The sequence below is a fragment of the Tenrec ecaudatus genome, chromosome 12 (assembly GCF_050624435.1).
Source record: "Tenrec ecaudatus isolate mTenEca1 chromosome 12, mTenEca1.hap1, whole genome shotgun sequence".
Classification (NCBI taxonomy): Eukaryota; Metazoa; Chordata; class Mammalia; order Afrosoricida; family Tenrecidae; genus Tenrec; species Tenrec ecaudatus.
Genome location: NC_134541.1, coordinates 141681250 through 141698256, shown reverse-complemented (window position 1 = coordinate 141698256; position 17007 = coordinate 141681250). Strand labels below are relative to the sequence as shown.

The 17007-nt window shown below is 41.8% G+C and overlaps 1 protein-coding gene across 6 annotated transcripts in view; it reads right to left on the bottom strand.

The window, feature by feature from the left end:
* Positions 1–17007, bottom strand: part of LOC142422177 (uncharacterized) — a 76250-nt gene that overhangs the window by 31564 nt on the left and 27679 nt on the right. For 5 of the 6 annotated variants that reach the window (XM_075527648.1, XM_075527647.1, XM_075527650.1 and 2 more), the window contains one exon: positions 11889–14511. The exons of the other annotated variant lie outside the window; for it this stretch is intronic. In XM_075527648.1, coding sequence (XP_075383763.1) covers positions 12860–14511 — 1652 coding nt within the window. In that variant the 3' untranslated portion in view covers positions 11889–12859. Of the gene's footprint in view, positions 1–11888; positions 14512–17007 lie in introns of those variants that run through there. 6 annotated transcript variants of the gene reach the window in all.

Sequence of the window (17007 nt, the reverse complement as noted above, 5' to 3'; positions counted from 1 at the left end):
CTGGCAGGGTGCATAGATGGTTGAAACATAGGAACCCAATCAGTCGAAGTAGTAGAGGGCAAGATTGTTCATTGGAACTTCGGGTTATTCTCAGAAAGCAAGCATTAACATAGAGCAGTGATTTCTTTCCTATGTATTTCTTGTCTTAACTTTTAACCAATAATCTTTCATTACAATTTCATTAAGATATCATGGTTCCAGTGTTCTGGGATGTGAATGCAGCATGCCAGCATGGAGAGGGGAGCCAGTGGAGGGGCCTGAGGGCTCAGCCCCCATCCACCTAAGTGGACAACTGCTTCCCACTCCAGAATTTACTTTAGAGGACGGCACTGAAGCTGCAGCTGCAGCTAGGGGAGAGGGACAAGTCTCATCAGAGCACACGGGAGCAAATGAATGGGGAGGAAGAGAGAGTCGAACACATCCTGGTTCACCAGGCCTGGAGGACGATATCCCCACTCCAAACAGTCAAGGAACAGAGTGGACCATATGGCTGATCCCACTATGAGACACGCTGTCCCTCACTGACTCAGGGCCCTATGGGGGACAACGCTGGAGACTCAGTGTCGGGACTGGCCCGGACTGACCCTGCAACACCAAGGTAAAACACTAAAGGCATGCGGCAGAGCAACAGGGGAGCAGAGCAAAGAGCTCCTGAGGGAATACAAAGGATAGACTCGGGGGCCAGAGCATGGCACCCCATCAGACTTAACTGGAGGACACACCTAGAGTTCAAAACCAGACCTTGATCTATTTACAGGTTTTTCTTTTTTAATTTTTTTCTTTAAATTATTCTTTTATGGGTCACTGGGTGTTTTGTATTTTTTTTTTGGTCATTGCTGTGTTCTCATTCGTCGCCTTGTCTTGCAATGCCTTGATTTTTGGTGCATATTATTATCTCTACAGACCTATCTAGATAAGATAGGCTGGATGAATAGTCTGGAGGAGAAAACAATGGGACTGATGGTTCCTGGGGGGACAAGGAAGAGGGGGAGGCGGGGATAAGGAGGTGGTGTTGACCAACCCAGGGATGGGAGCAACAAGTAATCCAAAGTTAGTAGCAAGGAGAGTGTGAGAGGCCTGCTAAGTATTCAGCAAAGGCAATGTAACTGAGGGAAATTACTGAAACCCAAATGAAGGCTGCGCATGATTTTGGGACAAGAGGAAAATAAAAGGAAACAGAGGAAAGAACTAGGATAAAAGGGTATTTATAGAGGCCCAAAGACTGGAATGTACATATGTAAATATATTTATATAAGAGTGTAGGGACACAGATCTATGTGTATATATTTATGGGCTTAGTATTAAGGCAGCAGATGGACATTGGGCTTCCAGTCAAGCACTTACTCAATGCAAGAGCACTTTGTTCTATTAAATTGGCATTCCATGATGCATACCTTCCCAACATGATTGCTGAAGAAAATTGTGTGCATAAGCAAATGTAGTGAAAAAAGCTGACAGTGCCTGGCTATCAAAAGATATCGTGTCTGGGGTCCTAAAGGCTTGAAGATAAACAAATGGCCATCTAGCTCAGAAGCAACAAAGCCCACATGGAAGTAGCACATCAGCCTGTGTGACCACGAGGTGTCAAAGGGATCAGGTATCAAAGAACAAAAAAATCATATCATTGTAAATGAGGGTACATGCAAAGTGGAGACCCAAAGCCCATCTGTAGGCAACTGGACACTCCCTTACTGAAGGGTTGTGGGGAGATGAGCCAGTCAGGGTGCAGGGTAGCAACAATGAAACATATAACTTTCCTCTAGTTCTTATATGCTTCCTCCCCCCACTAACATGATACCAATTCTAACTTACAAATCTGGCTAGACCAGAGATGTACACAGGTACAGATAGGAACCTGAACAGAGGAAATCCAGAACAGATGAACCCTTCAGGACCAGTGGTGAGTGTGGTGATACCTGGAGGGTAGAGAGAAGGCGGGGTAGAAAGGGGGAACCAATTACAAAAATCTACATATAACCTCCTTCTTGGGGGATGGACAACAGAAAAGTTGCTGAAGGGAGACGTTGGACAGTGTAAGATATGACAGAACAACAAATTATGAAAGGTTCATGAGGGACGAGGGAGTGGGGAGGGAGGGCGAAAATGAGCTGATACCTGGGGCTCAAGTAGAAAGTAAATGTTTTGAGAATGACAATGGCAGCCAATGTACAAATGTGCTTGACGCAATGGATTGGATGTATGGATTATGATAAGAATTGTACGAGCCCCCAACAAAATGATTTTTTTTTAAAAAAAACTTGTCTCTTCCAATGAGAATTCTGGATGTCCTGCTTCTGCAACAGGTCTTTTTGAAGATATTATTACTATTTGTTTTAAGAGGGATACCACTAACTTTCCTTTCTATCTCTTCATTCAGGAACATATCATTTAACCTGCTCATTGTTTTTTATCCATCTTAACATACAGCTTGGTGGCACTTTTGAAGACATCACAGACCACATCTTATTTAGTCTGTTAATCCAGAGACCACAAATCTGGGATGATTTCCAAGCTCAGCCCCTTCAAACGCCTTGTGGATAACTGCCAGCCTGCCTTTAGGAGAACACAAGTAGGTGATGATCCTGGTAGTATATACACTGAGCTTGTATTCAGTTGGTGTAACTAGTAAAATGCAGAACCATGAGAGGGAGGCCATCATGTGCTTCAATATTCTCAATCTCTCTTCAATTCTTATTTGTCTCATTCATATGCAATCCTTGTATGAATATCCTGTGTGAGAACTTTGTATGATTTTGTGTAACCATAAGTTTTCCAGGATATAAGTATCAATGGATGTTGATTTCAGCATATTTGTTAGTCTGTGTAGACTAGAGAAACAAATTCATAGACACTCATAAGTGTATAAGAAAAAAAGTTTATATACAAGAGCAGTTGAGTCTTAAGAAAACATCCCAGCCCAGTCCATATCAAGTCCACAAACCCAACATTAGTCCAGATGTGCAATACTAGTCCATAAATTCCTTGTTACACTCACACAGCCAAGCAATGATGGGTGCAGGAAGATCACAGGCCAATGGGTGAAAAGTCTTGTGAATCCAGTGGCAGTAGAAGCACCTCAGCGCTGGCAGGGGTCTCCACATGGCTCCCACAACTCCCAGGGCTCTGGCTCCATCAGCCTTTCTCCATGTGGCTTGTCAAAAGTGATGTCTAGCAGGGTTCCCACCCCCAGTGAGTTATTTGTCTCCTTAGCACCTCCAAAGAGGTCATCAAGTTGCTACCTGATTGACAGGCCAACCTCCACCCCTTTCACTCTTAAGTATGTGCTCTTTGTTTTGTTTTTTAGGTTAGGTCAGTTCATTTCTAACTCTATACGCAAAAGAACAAAACAACGTACAATATTGAGTCATCTTCATTATGGTTCATAACTTTGAGCCTATTATTGAAGCTGTTGTGTCATTCCGTCTCCTCATGGACCTTACTCTATTTAACTGCCCTCTACTTTACCAAGTATGATACCCTTTTCCAAGTACTGGGCTCTCTTGATATCATGTTCAAAAATGTGAGATGAAGTACCATCATCCTTGTTTCTAAGGAATATTCTGGATATACTACGTCAAGAAAGATTTGTTTGTTCCTTTGGCCAAACCCAAACCACTAGCATTAAGTCAGTACTGACTCATAGCGACCGCCTTGCGGGTTTCCAAGACTGTAAGGGTTTACAGGAATAGAAAGTCCAGTCTTTCTCCTGAGGAGTTTCTACTGCTGGTGGTTCATCAGTTAACCTTTACTCTGCGATCCACATGGTTAGTTCCTTTGACAGTCCATGGTAATTCCAGTATTCCTCAATAGCACCACAATTCACATGCAATGGTTCTTCACTCTTCTTTATTCAATGCCCAACTTTCACAAGCGTATGAAGCAATTGAAAATACCATCACATGAGTTAAACTTGGTATGAAGACATATGGCAGTAAATTTGATTTAAGACATGGTTACCTAAGTTAGCAATATATTTGGTGATTTGGATGTTGTCTGACCACACTACAACATTCCATTGTTTAAATATAGACTAACGTTGGTGTCATGAATCAGAAGAGATAAGGCCCTGGTTTGTGGTGAATATTTTCATTAACTATCTATTTACATAGTCATTTATCCTCTTTTCTGTCTGTTTGTTTCTCTCTCTCTGTTGATATCTGTCTCTACCTATCACTGGGAATAAAAATGTCCTCGATCTGTGGCTGCATATAGCTCCCAGAACAGAATACACTCTTGTGTGGATTCAGAGAACTCTGCAGTAGATAAAGTGAACACTTCAGAAAATATCTGGGTTACCCTAAAGGCGCTGCCAGCAGCATTCTTTGAGTGGGAGGAGCAGACCCAGGGCCCTCACTTTATCCTGTTCACCTTGATGTACAAATGCACCTCCAACATGCAAATACCTCGTTGGCAGCCACATGAAGCCACAGCACGCGTATACTTAAATTCAAAATCCTCGTCACTCTGGAGAGCATTTTGGGGTGTCATAAATCTTATCCACGTGAACATGAAGCATGTGTGGGTTGTCCTTTCTGGTGGCAACTCTGGGAGGTGAGTGCTTCAGGGATTCCTACCTGTAGTCTGGGGATGCAGCATCTGAGCACATGACTCTGTTTCTCTTCATCCCCAGGTGTCCTGGCCCAAGAGCAGCTACAGGAGTCAGGCCCAGGAGTGGTGAAGCACTCACAGACCTTGTCTCTCACCTGTGCTGTCTCTGGATTCTCTTTAACTAGCTATTATGTGCACTGGATTGCCAGGCACCAGCAAAGGGCCTGGGGTGAGTTGGGGTAAAATAACATGATGGGAAAATATACTACAATCCATCTCTCCAGTCACGAGTCAGCATCACCAAGGGCATTTCCAAGAGCCAAGTTTCTTTAAAACTGAGCTCTGTGAATCCTGAGAACACAGCCATGTATTGCTGTGCTAGAGACACAGTGATAGGAAGTCAGTGTGAGCCCAGACACAAACCTCCCTGCAACGGTCCATGGTTCCAGGACATGCACGTTTTCAGCACACCTCTAGGGATTGTCATGTATACACTCTGGGGAATCTTCATGCATCTGAATGTGTCTTCTTTTCATTGGAATGGGCTTTGTCTATTTTGACCATATATATAACAGAGTTCACACTTATATGTCTTGATGAGATATGTCTGCAATTGACTGTACTAACTAGAATTATTTGTTGTCAAAGCCAGAGACATTCCAAGTCACCAAACACCACCACAGAGTCTATGCCAATTCACAGTGATGCATTGTGAGTTTCTGAGACTTTAACTGTTTACAGGAGTAAAACGCCCTCTCTTCCAGGGAACATCTGGTTGTTTTAAACTGTATACGTGCAGATCTCTGCCCAAAGCATAACTACTTTATTCAAGGGGGATCCTTAAAGAAACCTTAATGCAGGAAAAATTTCCCTTATGAGTCCCAGATTTTCTCTAAGCAATCAGATGTATTCATTCATACTTGCTCCATATGTATATTTATGTAATATTTTTAACTTACAGTGACCTGGATAATATTGTATGTGTTGATATTCTTAGGTACCCTTGAGTTGGCTTCAACTCACAGAGATCCCATGTAGAACAGGATGAAGTGCTGCCCGGACGCGCACTATCCTAACAATCATTCCTGTTTGGACTGATCATTGAAGCCTTTGTGATAGTTCAACTAATTGAAAGTCTCTCTCATTTTCATTGACATTTTACTTTACCAAGCACAAGACCATTCTCCGGGGACTGGTTCCTCATGACGACATGACCAAATAAGTGCAATGAAGTCTTACTCGAATGCTCCCAAGAAATATTCAAGACATTGGACAACAGAAAAGTGAGTGAAGGGAGATGTCGGACAGTGTAAGATATGACAAAATAATAATTTATAAATTATCAAGGATTCATGATGGAGGGGCGACGGGGGATGGAGGGGGAAAATGAGGAGCTGATAACAAGGGCTCAAGTAGAAAGCAAATGTTTTGAGGATGATGGCAACAAATGTACAAATGTGCTTCAGACCATGTATGTATGGATGGATTGTGATAAGAGTTGTAAGAGCCTCCAATAAAATGATTTTTTAAAAAGAAATATTCAAGGTGTGCTTATTTCAAAACAGACCTGCTTGTCCTTCAGGCCGCCCATGATATATTTAATGGTATTCCCTAACATAACCCAAATGCATCAATTCTTCTTTGATATTTCAGGGTTTGGGCCATAATTGGAGTCACTCTTAGTTTTCACAACTACGGCAGCTGTTTCTGGCACTACAGATAGTGTCCAGGGTGCTTCTAAAAATCATACAATGCATAAGGCAGCACCACGCAATAAACACTCAGGAGCAGAAAATAGCAATAGTGCTGACATGGAAGAAATCTATGTCATGCCTAAACATGGGGCAACAAGAAGATATACATTCATCTACAGAAATAAAGGTTGATGCATGTAAGTTACACTTAGGTGAGCCTGGACCACAAAATTATGTGGCACAATGATTAAATGCTCAACTTTTAGCCAAAAGGGTGGCAGTTCAATTTGTTAAAATTGATTCAATTTGATTCAGTTTGTTAAAGATATGATTACTTTCTCCCATGAATATTAAGGAAAAGGAAATCCTTTTCAGACAGTTCTCTTTCATGGAGCATCTAACAACCATCCTGCACCCAAACAACCTTGGATGCTTAAAGTTCTATAAATGTTGACAAGACATTTTCAACCAACAATTAGCCAAGACACAGTGAGCTTCAACATATGGGCAATGATCAAGACAGTGTATTCTGTTACAAATTTCCCTTTGTTAGGTGTTTCCCCACATAAAACATCTCCCTTTTCCCCCAGCATTGTTACTCAACTTGAGAAGAACCTTGTGTGCTTTGATTTGTTTTCGATGCTGTTAATGCCAAAGTCCATTCCAATTCTAAGTGATTCAATGTGCAACAGAACAAAATAATGCCTCCTGAGCCCATTGTTACAGCCACCCTGTCAATCCATCTCATGATGTAGCTTCTTCCTTGATCCCCTACTTTATCATGAGGATGTCTTTCTCAAGGGACTGGGATCATGATAACGTTGCATGAAACAAAGTCTCACTATCCTTGATTCTAAGGAACTCTGGCTACATTTCACTCAAACATATTTCTTTAATTGAAAGGCTGTCCCACGGTACTTTCATCATTCTTTTTCAACACTATAAGTCAAAGGTCATCATTTTATGACCTTCCCTATTCATATTCATATAATAATATTAAAAATTATGACTTGGCTTCTAAAAGTGACATTTAGGAAACCCTGTAATATGGGCTTGTTGGTGCAGAGATATAAAGGGCTATGGTGGTGCTGTGGGATAAGATTTGGTTGCTCACCACAAGGTCAGGGATTCATACCAGTCAACGGTTCCCTGAGTAAGATGACGTTTATTCCTGTAAATAATTACAGTCAGAGAAAACTTAAGGAACAGTTTTAGGTCAAGGTCCTGGCCCTCAACCTTGTCTGCAGTCCTAGCTTACAGCCAGGACAGCATGCCAGACTTAAGGCAAAGCCATCTTGGAAGAAAAGCTCCATTCATCTGTTGAGCTTTTCAATCGGGCACTAGATAAGATCTGGAAGGGGATCTTCTCCTCCATGCCAACTCTTAGTCATACAGTCAGAAAAACAAAACAATAACAAAGTATTTAGAATTTTAACCTACAAAGTTTTATTCTTGTTTGCCAATTAACAGAACACAACTGCAGCCAATTGGATTGTATTTTCCTTTGAATCATATTTCCTACCATCATTTCCACATTTCAGAATATTGGGAGGTTTAGTGCACCTGAGTGTGACTGAGCTAATCTAAGTCCAAGCAGTGTTTGTGACTATTGTATGTGGGTTCACAGGGAATCAGAACTGACTACAGGACCCCTAGCAATGACGCAGCATCATCAATACAAGATCTGCTATGTTTGAGGCTAGCATTGCAGCCACTGTATCAATGCATCTCCTTGAGGGCTTTACAGAAGGAAAGGTCTTCTCCATGGTTATTTCAGTCAGCACAGGACATCTTCCGATTATCAGACTGCAGTCTGAGGACACTGCCACCTGACTATGTAAGAAACAGTGAAAACCCACATCCGGAAAAGGCCAGCATCCCGGGACAGAGGGAACGACTTTGACAATTTGTTTGCTGTCCTTCTTTGACTCAAGTCATACAATTAGGCCATAAACACAGTCACTGAATCAACTTGAATTCACAGGGGCATTTTAGGGTCTGGATTGTAAATTTTGGGGAAGCAGACCCTTTTACCATTCTTCCTGGAAGCTGGATTTCAGGCGGTCAATGCCCGACCACTGTGCATCCAGGGTTTCTATATGCTCATAGCAATTAAACAACCCAAAACCAACCAAGTACTGTTTTAGATTCCATGGGGGTGATTCTGATTCACTGTGTCCCGTTGTGCAAAGAGTAGAACTGCATTTCTATATTAAAGGCTGAGACCTGTGAGAACTCATTCACTAAGCCTGACTTCCAAGGCATCTGGGTGAGTTTGAATCACCAGCCAATTGGTTCGCAGTGCAGTCAGTGCTGTAAGAACTTCTCTCGACTCGTGTGCCCCCGTTAAAGAATTTTGAAAATGCTGTCCAGGCCTCTTTCCTCACTAAAGTATGTAACCTCTTTCTCCTCCACACCTAGTTTTCCCACGTTGCAGTGTATTATTACCCAAACGTCAATATCCTCCAGCTCTCAGTATGTGCCCTTTGTCCCATACCCCATTCTACCCTGCCTCAAAAGTTAAAAAGATGAATGCTTATCTTAGCTTCTGTAAACTGCTTGCTGAAAGGAATGTGGAATCCCCAACCCTTCCCTGATTACCAACCGAAGGAAATGTAATATTCTCAACCCCTCTTGATAGCCAAACCAGCTTCGGTTTTTGTCCTTATAAACCTGCCTGAATATCATTGGGCCTTGAGTCATTTTGGAGAGAATTGAATCATCCCAAAAGCCACCGGCTAGAATAAAGACGCCAAATTTGGACATAAATGAAATTGCACAACTTATGCCCATCAGAGGACTGCATGAAGAGAGAAATGAGAGCCCGTGGGTTAGGAAATGATTTTTACCAATGACACATCAGACAAAGGGTTAAATTTAAAAAAATGAAGAACTCTATAACATCTCAATAAGAAAATAACAAGACCCAATAAAAATGGGAAGATATGAACAGATAGTTCACCCAAAATGAAGTACAAATGATTAACAAACATAAAAAAATATGCTCACGATCACAAGCCTTCAGGAAGATGCAAATTCAAACAACGAGATAGCGCTTGACCCCTATAATGCCATCCCAAACCAAAGAATCAAAACAACAGATGCTGGAGAGGATCTGGAGGGATTGGGATTCATATACACTGCTGGTGGACTTATAAACACATACAGCCACTGAGGAAATCAATGTGGTACTACTTAAAAACAAACAGAATTTGAAATCCCATATGATCCAGCAATATCACAATTAGGTATCATGGAATTCATAGACAAATAAATATATTTTAAAAATCAACAACAAAGTTAAACAGAAATAAAGCTCAATCAAAAAGAATATTAAAAACTACAATAGATTTAAAATGGGTCAAAAGGGATCTCAAAGTATAAAGGGATAGATTTTAACTTAACTGCATCTGCAATAATCCACCTTCCAAAGAATTCTGCATGAGAGCAAGGCCATTCACATTCCTGCTCTATGGTCAGTGTTTCTCCAGTTAATGTAGTTAACATGGGTCAAAAATGAGATCAAATGTAAAATCAGATATTGGTTTTGATATCAGTGTACATATGTACACAGGATGAGTCTATCAGGCTCTCAGTTTCTGTATTCATAATTTCCTACAGGATTTACATTGCGGTCATACAATGTAAGTACAGACATTTTGTTCAGCCCTTTTCTATCCAATTAGTACATCAGTTTATCCAATGGAATTTGGGAAACATAAAATGTAATTGGGTACTGGAGGCACTGCCAGTCACTGAATGCCTATGAACTACCACATTCCCTGTATTCACATGGTTTCTCTGCTGTACAAATCCTCTATTGTCACATGACTCATTTTGGGTTAAAGGCCAGCCAACTTGAACTACATTGGTTAAAATCCTAATGTAGTTTACTGACACGCTGAGAGAAACGAAATAGGGTATTTGCAAAGTCACTATATCGCCAGCGCTTTCCTTCTGCATGTGATCACTGGTATGTGATGCCACATGACTTCCTGTGGAGTTTCCAATCTTGACTGAATTTAAGGCTTGTCAATATTGTGTCAAGAAAATTTAGAAACACAGGTAAAAGTTTGTTACATTACAGCTACATGGTAACTGTCCTACATGAAATCATTGATGAGACATGAGCTCTTTGTTTTTTTATGACTTAAAACATTACAGAATAAATTGGTTTTCAGTTCAACAATTCATACATTGACTGTATTCCCCAAGATATACCAGCCTTCTTCCCACTTCCGCCCTCCTTTAGTTTGGTTTTTTTTTTCCAAAATGAACATCCAAGTAATTTATTCATGGTCCAATAACATTTCTTCAGGCTAGTGCCACCAAACACTGAATTATGACCAAATGAAGAACTTTCTAAATGTCACCTTTGTGCTCCACCCCCTGGCCTGCGCACCCACTCACCCCGGTCCCTGAGGAATGTTTCGCCTCTGTAAATACAGCGACCCTCCCTGGACCCCACACAAGGTTCTCAGACTAGGTAGGACCCCAGCCAAGGCTCCTGTCCCTTTAAGGGGGCACTTCTTCCAGAAGAATCTTACCCACCCCCACCCACCACTCAGTGCAATAGAAAAGGGGTAATCGGATCTCCTCAGAGACCTGGGGGGTGAGCGCGCCACTACCGACAGCCTGAAGCTGAGTCCAAACCACAGACAGAAATCCAAGGGAGCACCTGCCAACAAGCTCGCCAGAGATGAGCAGGCCTATTGGTCAATACATCTGCCAGTCAAGTGGCCCCGTGGGACCAAGGAGTGGGCTAGAGGCGGGAGTTCTTCTCAGCTTAGCCAATCAGAGGGCATGATGGGGGCGGAGCCCGGCTGGGCTGCTTCCAGAGTCAGGAGGGGAGAGACAAGATGGTGACTGTGGGAGGGGTTCCCAGCTTCTCAGCTGCCCCGCCCCCCCCTCTGCCCCCCCCCCCCCCGTGTTCAATTTCCCTGCCATCACCCCTGCACCGGGGGAGCGCTTCGCACTGCCCCCCATAACCACCCTCGCTCGGGGAGCCTCTGGTTGCCCATGGCCCCGGCCCCCGCCGTTCGGGGCCCCTGGGCGCGAGTGGTTCGGCCGCTGAGTAGAGCGTGGCCTCCGCTGAGTAGAGCGTGGCCTCCGCTGAGTAGAGCCGCCGTGCGCCGAACGGCTGCAGGCTCCACCGCTATCCAGGGGCCTAGGTTTTTTTTTTGAACTTAAAAAAAATCATTTTATTGGGAGCTCGTACAATTCTTATCACAATCCATATATACATCCATTGTGTCAAGAACATATGTACATTTGTTGCCATCATCATTCTCAAAACCTTTTTTTTTTCTCTTGTTAGGTTTTTACAATTTCTTTTTCTTTTTTAATTTTAACAATTTATTAGGGGCTCATACAATTCTTATCACAGTTCATACATATACATACATCAATTGTATAAAGCACATCTGTACGGTCTTTGCCCTAATCATTTTTTTCTCCTCTTTTCTTTTTTTACATTTTATTAGGGACCCATACAACTCTTATCACCATCCATACATATACATACATCAATTGTATGAAGCACATCCATACATTCCCTGCCCCAATCATTCTCAAAGCATTTGCTCTCCACTTAAGCCCCTTGTATCAGGTCCTCTTTTTTTTTTCCCCTCCCTCCCCTTTCCCCTCTCCCTCATGTGCCCTTGGTAATTTATACCTCGTTATTTTGTCATATCTTGCCCTACAGGGGCCTAGTTTTTATATTATTCATCCTTCTTTCCTGTTCCTTCTTGTTCAACAGTTTTGATCCATAAGCAACTGCTGTTCCTTTGATTTTGTACAGTTGCTATTCCAGGGAGTGTATGTTATTCTTTGATGTTATTCTTCCCCTCCTAGCCTGTATGTTGTTTGGCTGAAAGCTGAAGCAGAGGAGTGAGTACAGGTCCAAGAGTGAACGGCCGCTAAAGGTCCAAATCTGCAGATTCCAAGTCTCCTTCAGACCGGTAAGCCTGATCTATTTTATGATTTTGGTTTTGTTCCACTTTCTTCTCCCACTCAACTCAGGGACCCTCTTGTGATCCCTTTCAGAGTAATTAGCAGTGGAAGCTGAACACCATCTAGTTCTTTGGTTTCAGGGTTGAGGAGGCTGAGGTTTGTTGTGGTCCATTCATCCTCTGGATTAATTGTTCCCATACATCAAAGAGCATGCAGGTGGGGCAGGCTCAAGTGGAATCAGGGTGGGCACTCTGCTTGGTATAGCTGTGATCTGGAAACACCAAGTTCAGCTCTCTTCTGGGCACTGAAAGCTGGAAGAGAAATGAGGTACCCATGTACCCTGTGGAAGTCTGGAAGATCCTCTCCCCAAACAGGTGGGTCATGTCAGCAATGCAGAACATGGGTCCCCATAATATAAGTCACAATTGTCTGTTCCCTTGCTTGGCCCAGGCCAAACTCTAGCACCTCTTCCTCGGTTTTGAATGCTTTGTTACACTAACTCCAATGAAAGGTTTCTTATTGGCAATTTTCTCATGTTTAACGAGCTCTGACTTCCACATAAAAGATTTTCCACATTTAATTCATGCAAAGGACTTTTTTCCTTTGTGAAATGAAATCTCTGATGTGCTGTAAGGCATCACATCTGGCTGAAAGCGTTAACTCATTCAGCACATACATAGGGTTTTTCTCCTGTGAATTTTTAGATGAGTTTTGAGATTTCCTTTAAGACTGAAGCTTTTGCCACATTCACTACATACATGGGGTTTCTCTCCAGTATGAGTTAGCTGATGAACAGTGAGAGAAGTCTTCTGGATAAAGCCTTTGCCACATTGACCACATACATAGGGTTTCTCTCCAGTATGAGTTTGCTGGTGAAGAGTGAGCCCATCCTTCCTGATAAAGCCTTTTCCACATTCACCACATACATAGGGTTTCTCTCCAGTATGAGTTCGCTGATGAACAGTGAGAGCAGTTTTCTGGATAAAGCCTTTGCCACATTCACCACATACATAGGGTTTCTCTCCAGTATGAGTTCGCTGATGAACAGTGAGCGAAGTCTTCTGGAAAAAGCCTTTGCCACATTCACCACATACATGGAGTTTCTCTCCAGTATGAGTTCGCTGATGAAAAGTGAGAGCATTCTTCCTGCAAAAGGCTTTTCCACATTGACCACATACATGGGGTTTCTCTCCAGTATGAGTTCGCTGATGAACAATGAGAGAAGCCATCCAGATAAAGGCTTTTCCACATTCACGACATACATAGGGTGTCTCTCCAGTGTGAGTTCGCTGATGAACAGTGAGAGAAGTCCTCTGGATAAAGCCTTTGCCACATTCACCACATACATGGGGTTTCTCTCCAGTATGAGTTTGCTGATGAACAGTGTGACCATCCTTCCTGAGAAAGGCTTTTCCACATTCACCACATATGTGGTGTTTCTCTCTAGTATGAGTTTGCTGATGGACGGTAAGCTTACTCTTCCTGATAAAAGCTTTTCCACACTCACCACATACGTGGAATTTCTCTGCAGTATGAGTTTGCTGATGATCAGTGAGAGCAGTCTTCCTGATAAAGGCTTTTCCACATTGACCACATACATGGGGTTTCTTGCCAGTATGAGTTTGCTGATGAACAGTGAGATCATTCTTCCTGGTGAAGCCTTTCCCACATTCACTGCATACATAGGATATTCCTGCCACATGAGGTTCCTGATGCCCCTTGAGGTATGATACATTGTGAAAAGTTTTCCCACATTGCAAGCATTTTCCTAGCTTTTGTCCTTCATGACTTTTTCGATAATGTTCATGGAGTTTGAACACTTTCTTGAATTTCTGCCCACACTGACTGCATTCATAGGTCTTATCTAGTGTATCGATAATCTGCTGCTCATAGAGCACAGAGTCCTCGATGAAGGCTGTCCCACATTTATCGCCTGTGTGTGGTTTCTCAAGTTCATCAGACTCCTGATGCTGAATGCATTGTGACTTCATGAGCCTGGGTGGTTCACACTCAGGGAATTTCATTTCAGTACAAAATTGCTCTTGTTCACTGGGGAGAAAAGTTTTCTCATCTTCACTGAGCACAACTAACTTCTGTATTTTGTTGCTTCTGTTCTGATTTGATTCCAGAATGATTAAATCTGATTTTACGATTTTTTCTTGTAAGCCAAATATCTCGTAATTTTCCTTTGGAAGAAAATTAATTTTGTGCTGAGAAACAATACTTTCCAATGTATTACATTTATAGCGCCGTTCCATTCTGTCCATGCATCTTTCACATTGTAAGTGCTCAAGCAAATGATCATCTTTCTGGATTTCTATAAAAGGAAAGAACATTGACTCTTTTCAACATCTTTACAATGGACATCTTAAAATATGCATTGATACAAAGTTGATCTTTAGTGACATCCCTATTATATGAATATAACAAAAACGCTATGATTAATGTTTATTGCCCATTGGAAGAAATACAATTGTTAAACAATTCAAATGATAAAAAGTTATTGTAGAGATCAGGTTGGATATGAAAGTGATGAATGAACACAGATTTGATATTTGCTTAAAGAGGTACATGAAAATGTTCAACAAACATAATACAAGGAAGACACGGAGACCAATAGACTGCAGGGGTGCTAAGGCTTGCTAATTCCAGTTGGTAGACGTCAGATATATTCACTCCATCAATATTTACTGAAAGACAACTAAGTACTAAATAAAGTTAGGAATGTGAAAAATGCAGAATGTTCTACCTGGGAGAAAACAATTTTCACAGGTATATATGAAAGGTATTATGATATAGAAAGATATTCTTTATGTTTATGGAGTCTGTATTCTAACTTACACCATTCATCTTTCCGTGTTGTCCTGTGGTGGCTTGCATGTTTCTGTGATGCCAGGAGCACTGCCACCCAGTGTTTCAAATACAATTAGGACCATCCATGGTGCACAGGGATTAGTGGAATCTCCAGAATTAGGGGCTGAGAGGAAGACCTGGTGATCTCTCTACTTGTGGAACATGAACCCTTCAGATTTAATGGCAATGGAATAACACTGAAGAAGCACTAAATCCTCAAAGTACAGTCAACGGTAATGATGTGGATGGAGGGGAGCTTTGGGGACCCTCAATGGTTGACATTCAATGACTGAAAATGAGAAAAAAATAGCTGCAAACGTCCTCTAATAATTGGAAGATGGAATATATGAAATTGTATCAAGAAAAAATTACAAGTTGTCAAAACAAAATGGAATGTTTAAAAATTGATAGTGTATGAATTATTCAACTAAATAGACTGGAATTGGCTATTTTTAATCAGATAATCAAGTGGTTTATAAGGCTGAGGCTGACAAAAAAGACTGGCATCATATTCATCATCAAAATGTACACTGCAAGATCCTCCCTGAAGTACCATTCTGTTGGTGGACGCTTAATACTCATATGCCTGCAAGTAAGACCAGTTACTACAAGTGCTATTACATTTGTGCACCAACTGTTTAAGCAAACATAAAGCAGAGGATCCAGCCCCCCAGTCGAAAGGGCTCGTAGGAATAGCGTGTGCAATTAAGGAAGATAAAGCAGACAGCAAAAACAGGGTAGATAAAAAAACAGGGTAGAGTGGCTTCATCTCCGATGACGGAATAAGATAGCAAGGTCATTTAACAGTGAGTTCATATAGTAGCAAGGTGTGCAAGCCTCCAAAAGGCACAGGCACAACAGAACAGACAACAAGTGGAAATGTGGGAGTATGTTGATCTATTTTAGAACACTTCATGATAAGTATCAGGCTGCAGGAAATTGAAGACCAAGAAGAGAATGGATGCAGACCGATTCTTTATCTCAGAATTAAAGAAGATTGCAAGGCCAGGTATCTGGTTGGAGGGAGGCATTCACATTTGTAAGTTAGAGAAGAGTCCCAGTCACATTCTCCTAATTAAAAATCATCCTCACAATATCCTCTCGTGATCGTGCTTCCTTAATGATGCCTCATACAAGCATCATTACTATCTGCCACCAGCTTTAACTACAAGAACAGAAATGTTGTTATTGTTCTCCCTGCTCAGAGGCCAGTTTCTCCCCTTCACCTGCCCTCAGCCTCAGCACTGGTCTTAAGTTGCTCCCCCAAATTAGTTCAGGGACGTGCAGGGTAAAGATAGTGCCTACCTTGTTATATAGGTAAGTGTATGTGTGCGTGTGTGTGTGCGCGTGCGCGCAGGAGGTAGCTGCATGCCCTGAGACGATATAAATTGGTGAAATAATACAAAGGCTTTTTATATCTGCCCTTCAATTACACAACCATTCCTTAGAACCCATCCACAGGACATTTAAGAGACAAAGGGATAGTTGATTCCTTGAGTGATAGCAATAAAGGAAACCTGATTGCTTTTAAAACTAGGCATCTTTTAGCTGAGTAGCAAGAAGAAAGGCGCCTGTAGCATCTTACTGGAGGGCAGTTATAGTGAAAACTCTATCTGGAGATTGTGCATTATCAGCTCTAGCTTTATCCTTGGGGCTGTGGAGGTTTTCTTCTAACATTAGTACTGGTTGTCCAAGCCCTGTGGACAGGAGTATAGAGAAAAGACTGCTCACACTTTGATCCAGGTTCTGTTTTCCACAATAAATAAATTGAGGGTGGGGGAAGGAGGGGATAAAGAAGAGCTAATATCAAAAAATTCAAGAAGAAAATGTTTTGAAACTGTGGTAGCAATTGTACAGCACTGCTTGATGTGATTGAACTGTGGAATGTTGTGATATCTTTAAGAGCTCCCAATAAAATTTAAATATATATACATATATAAATGAATACACATACACATAT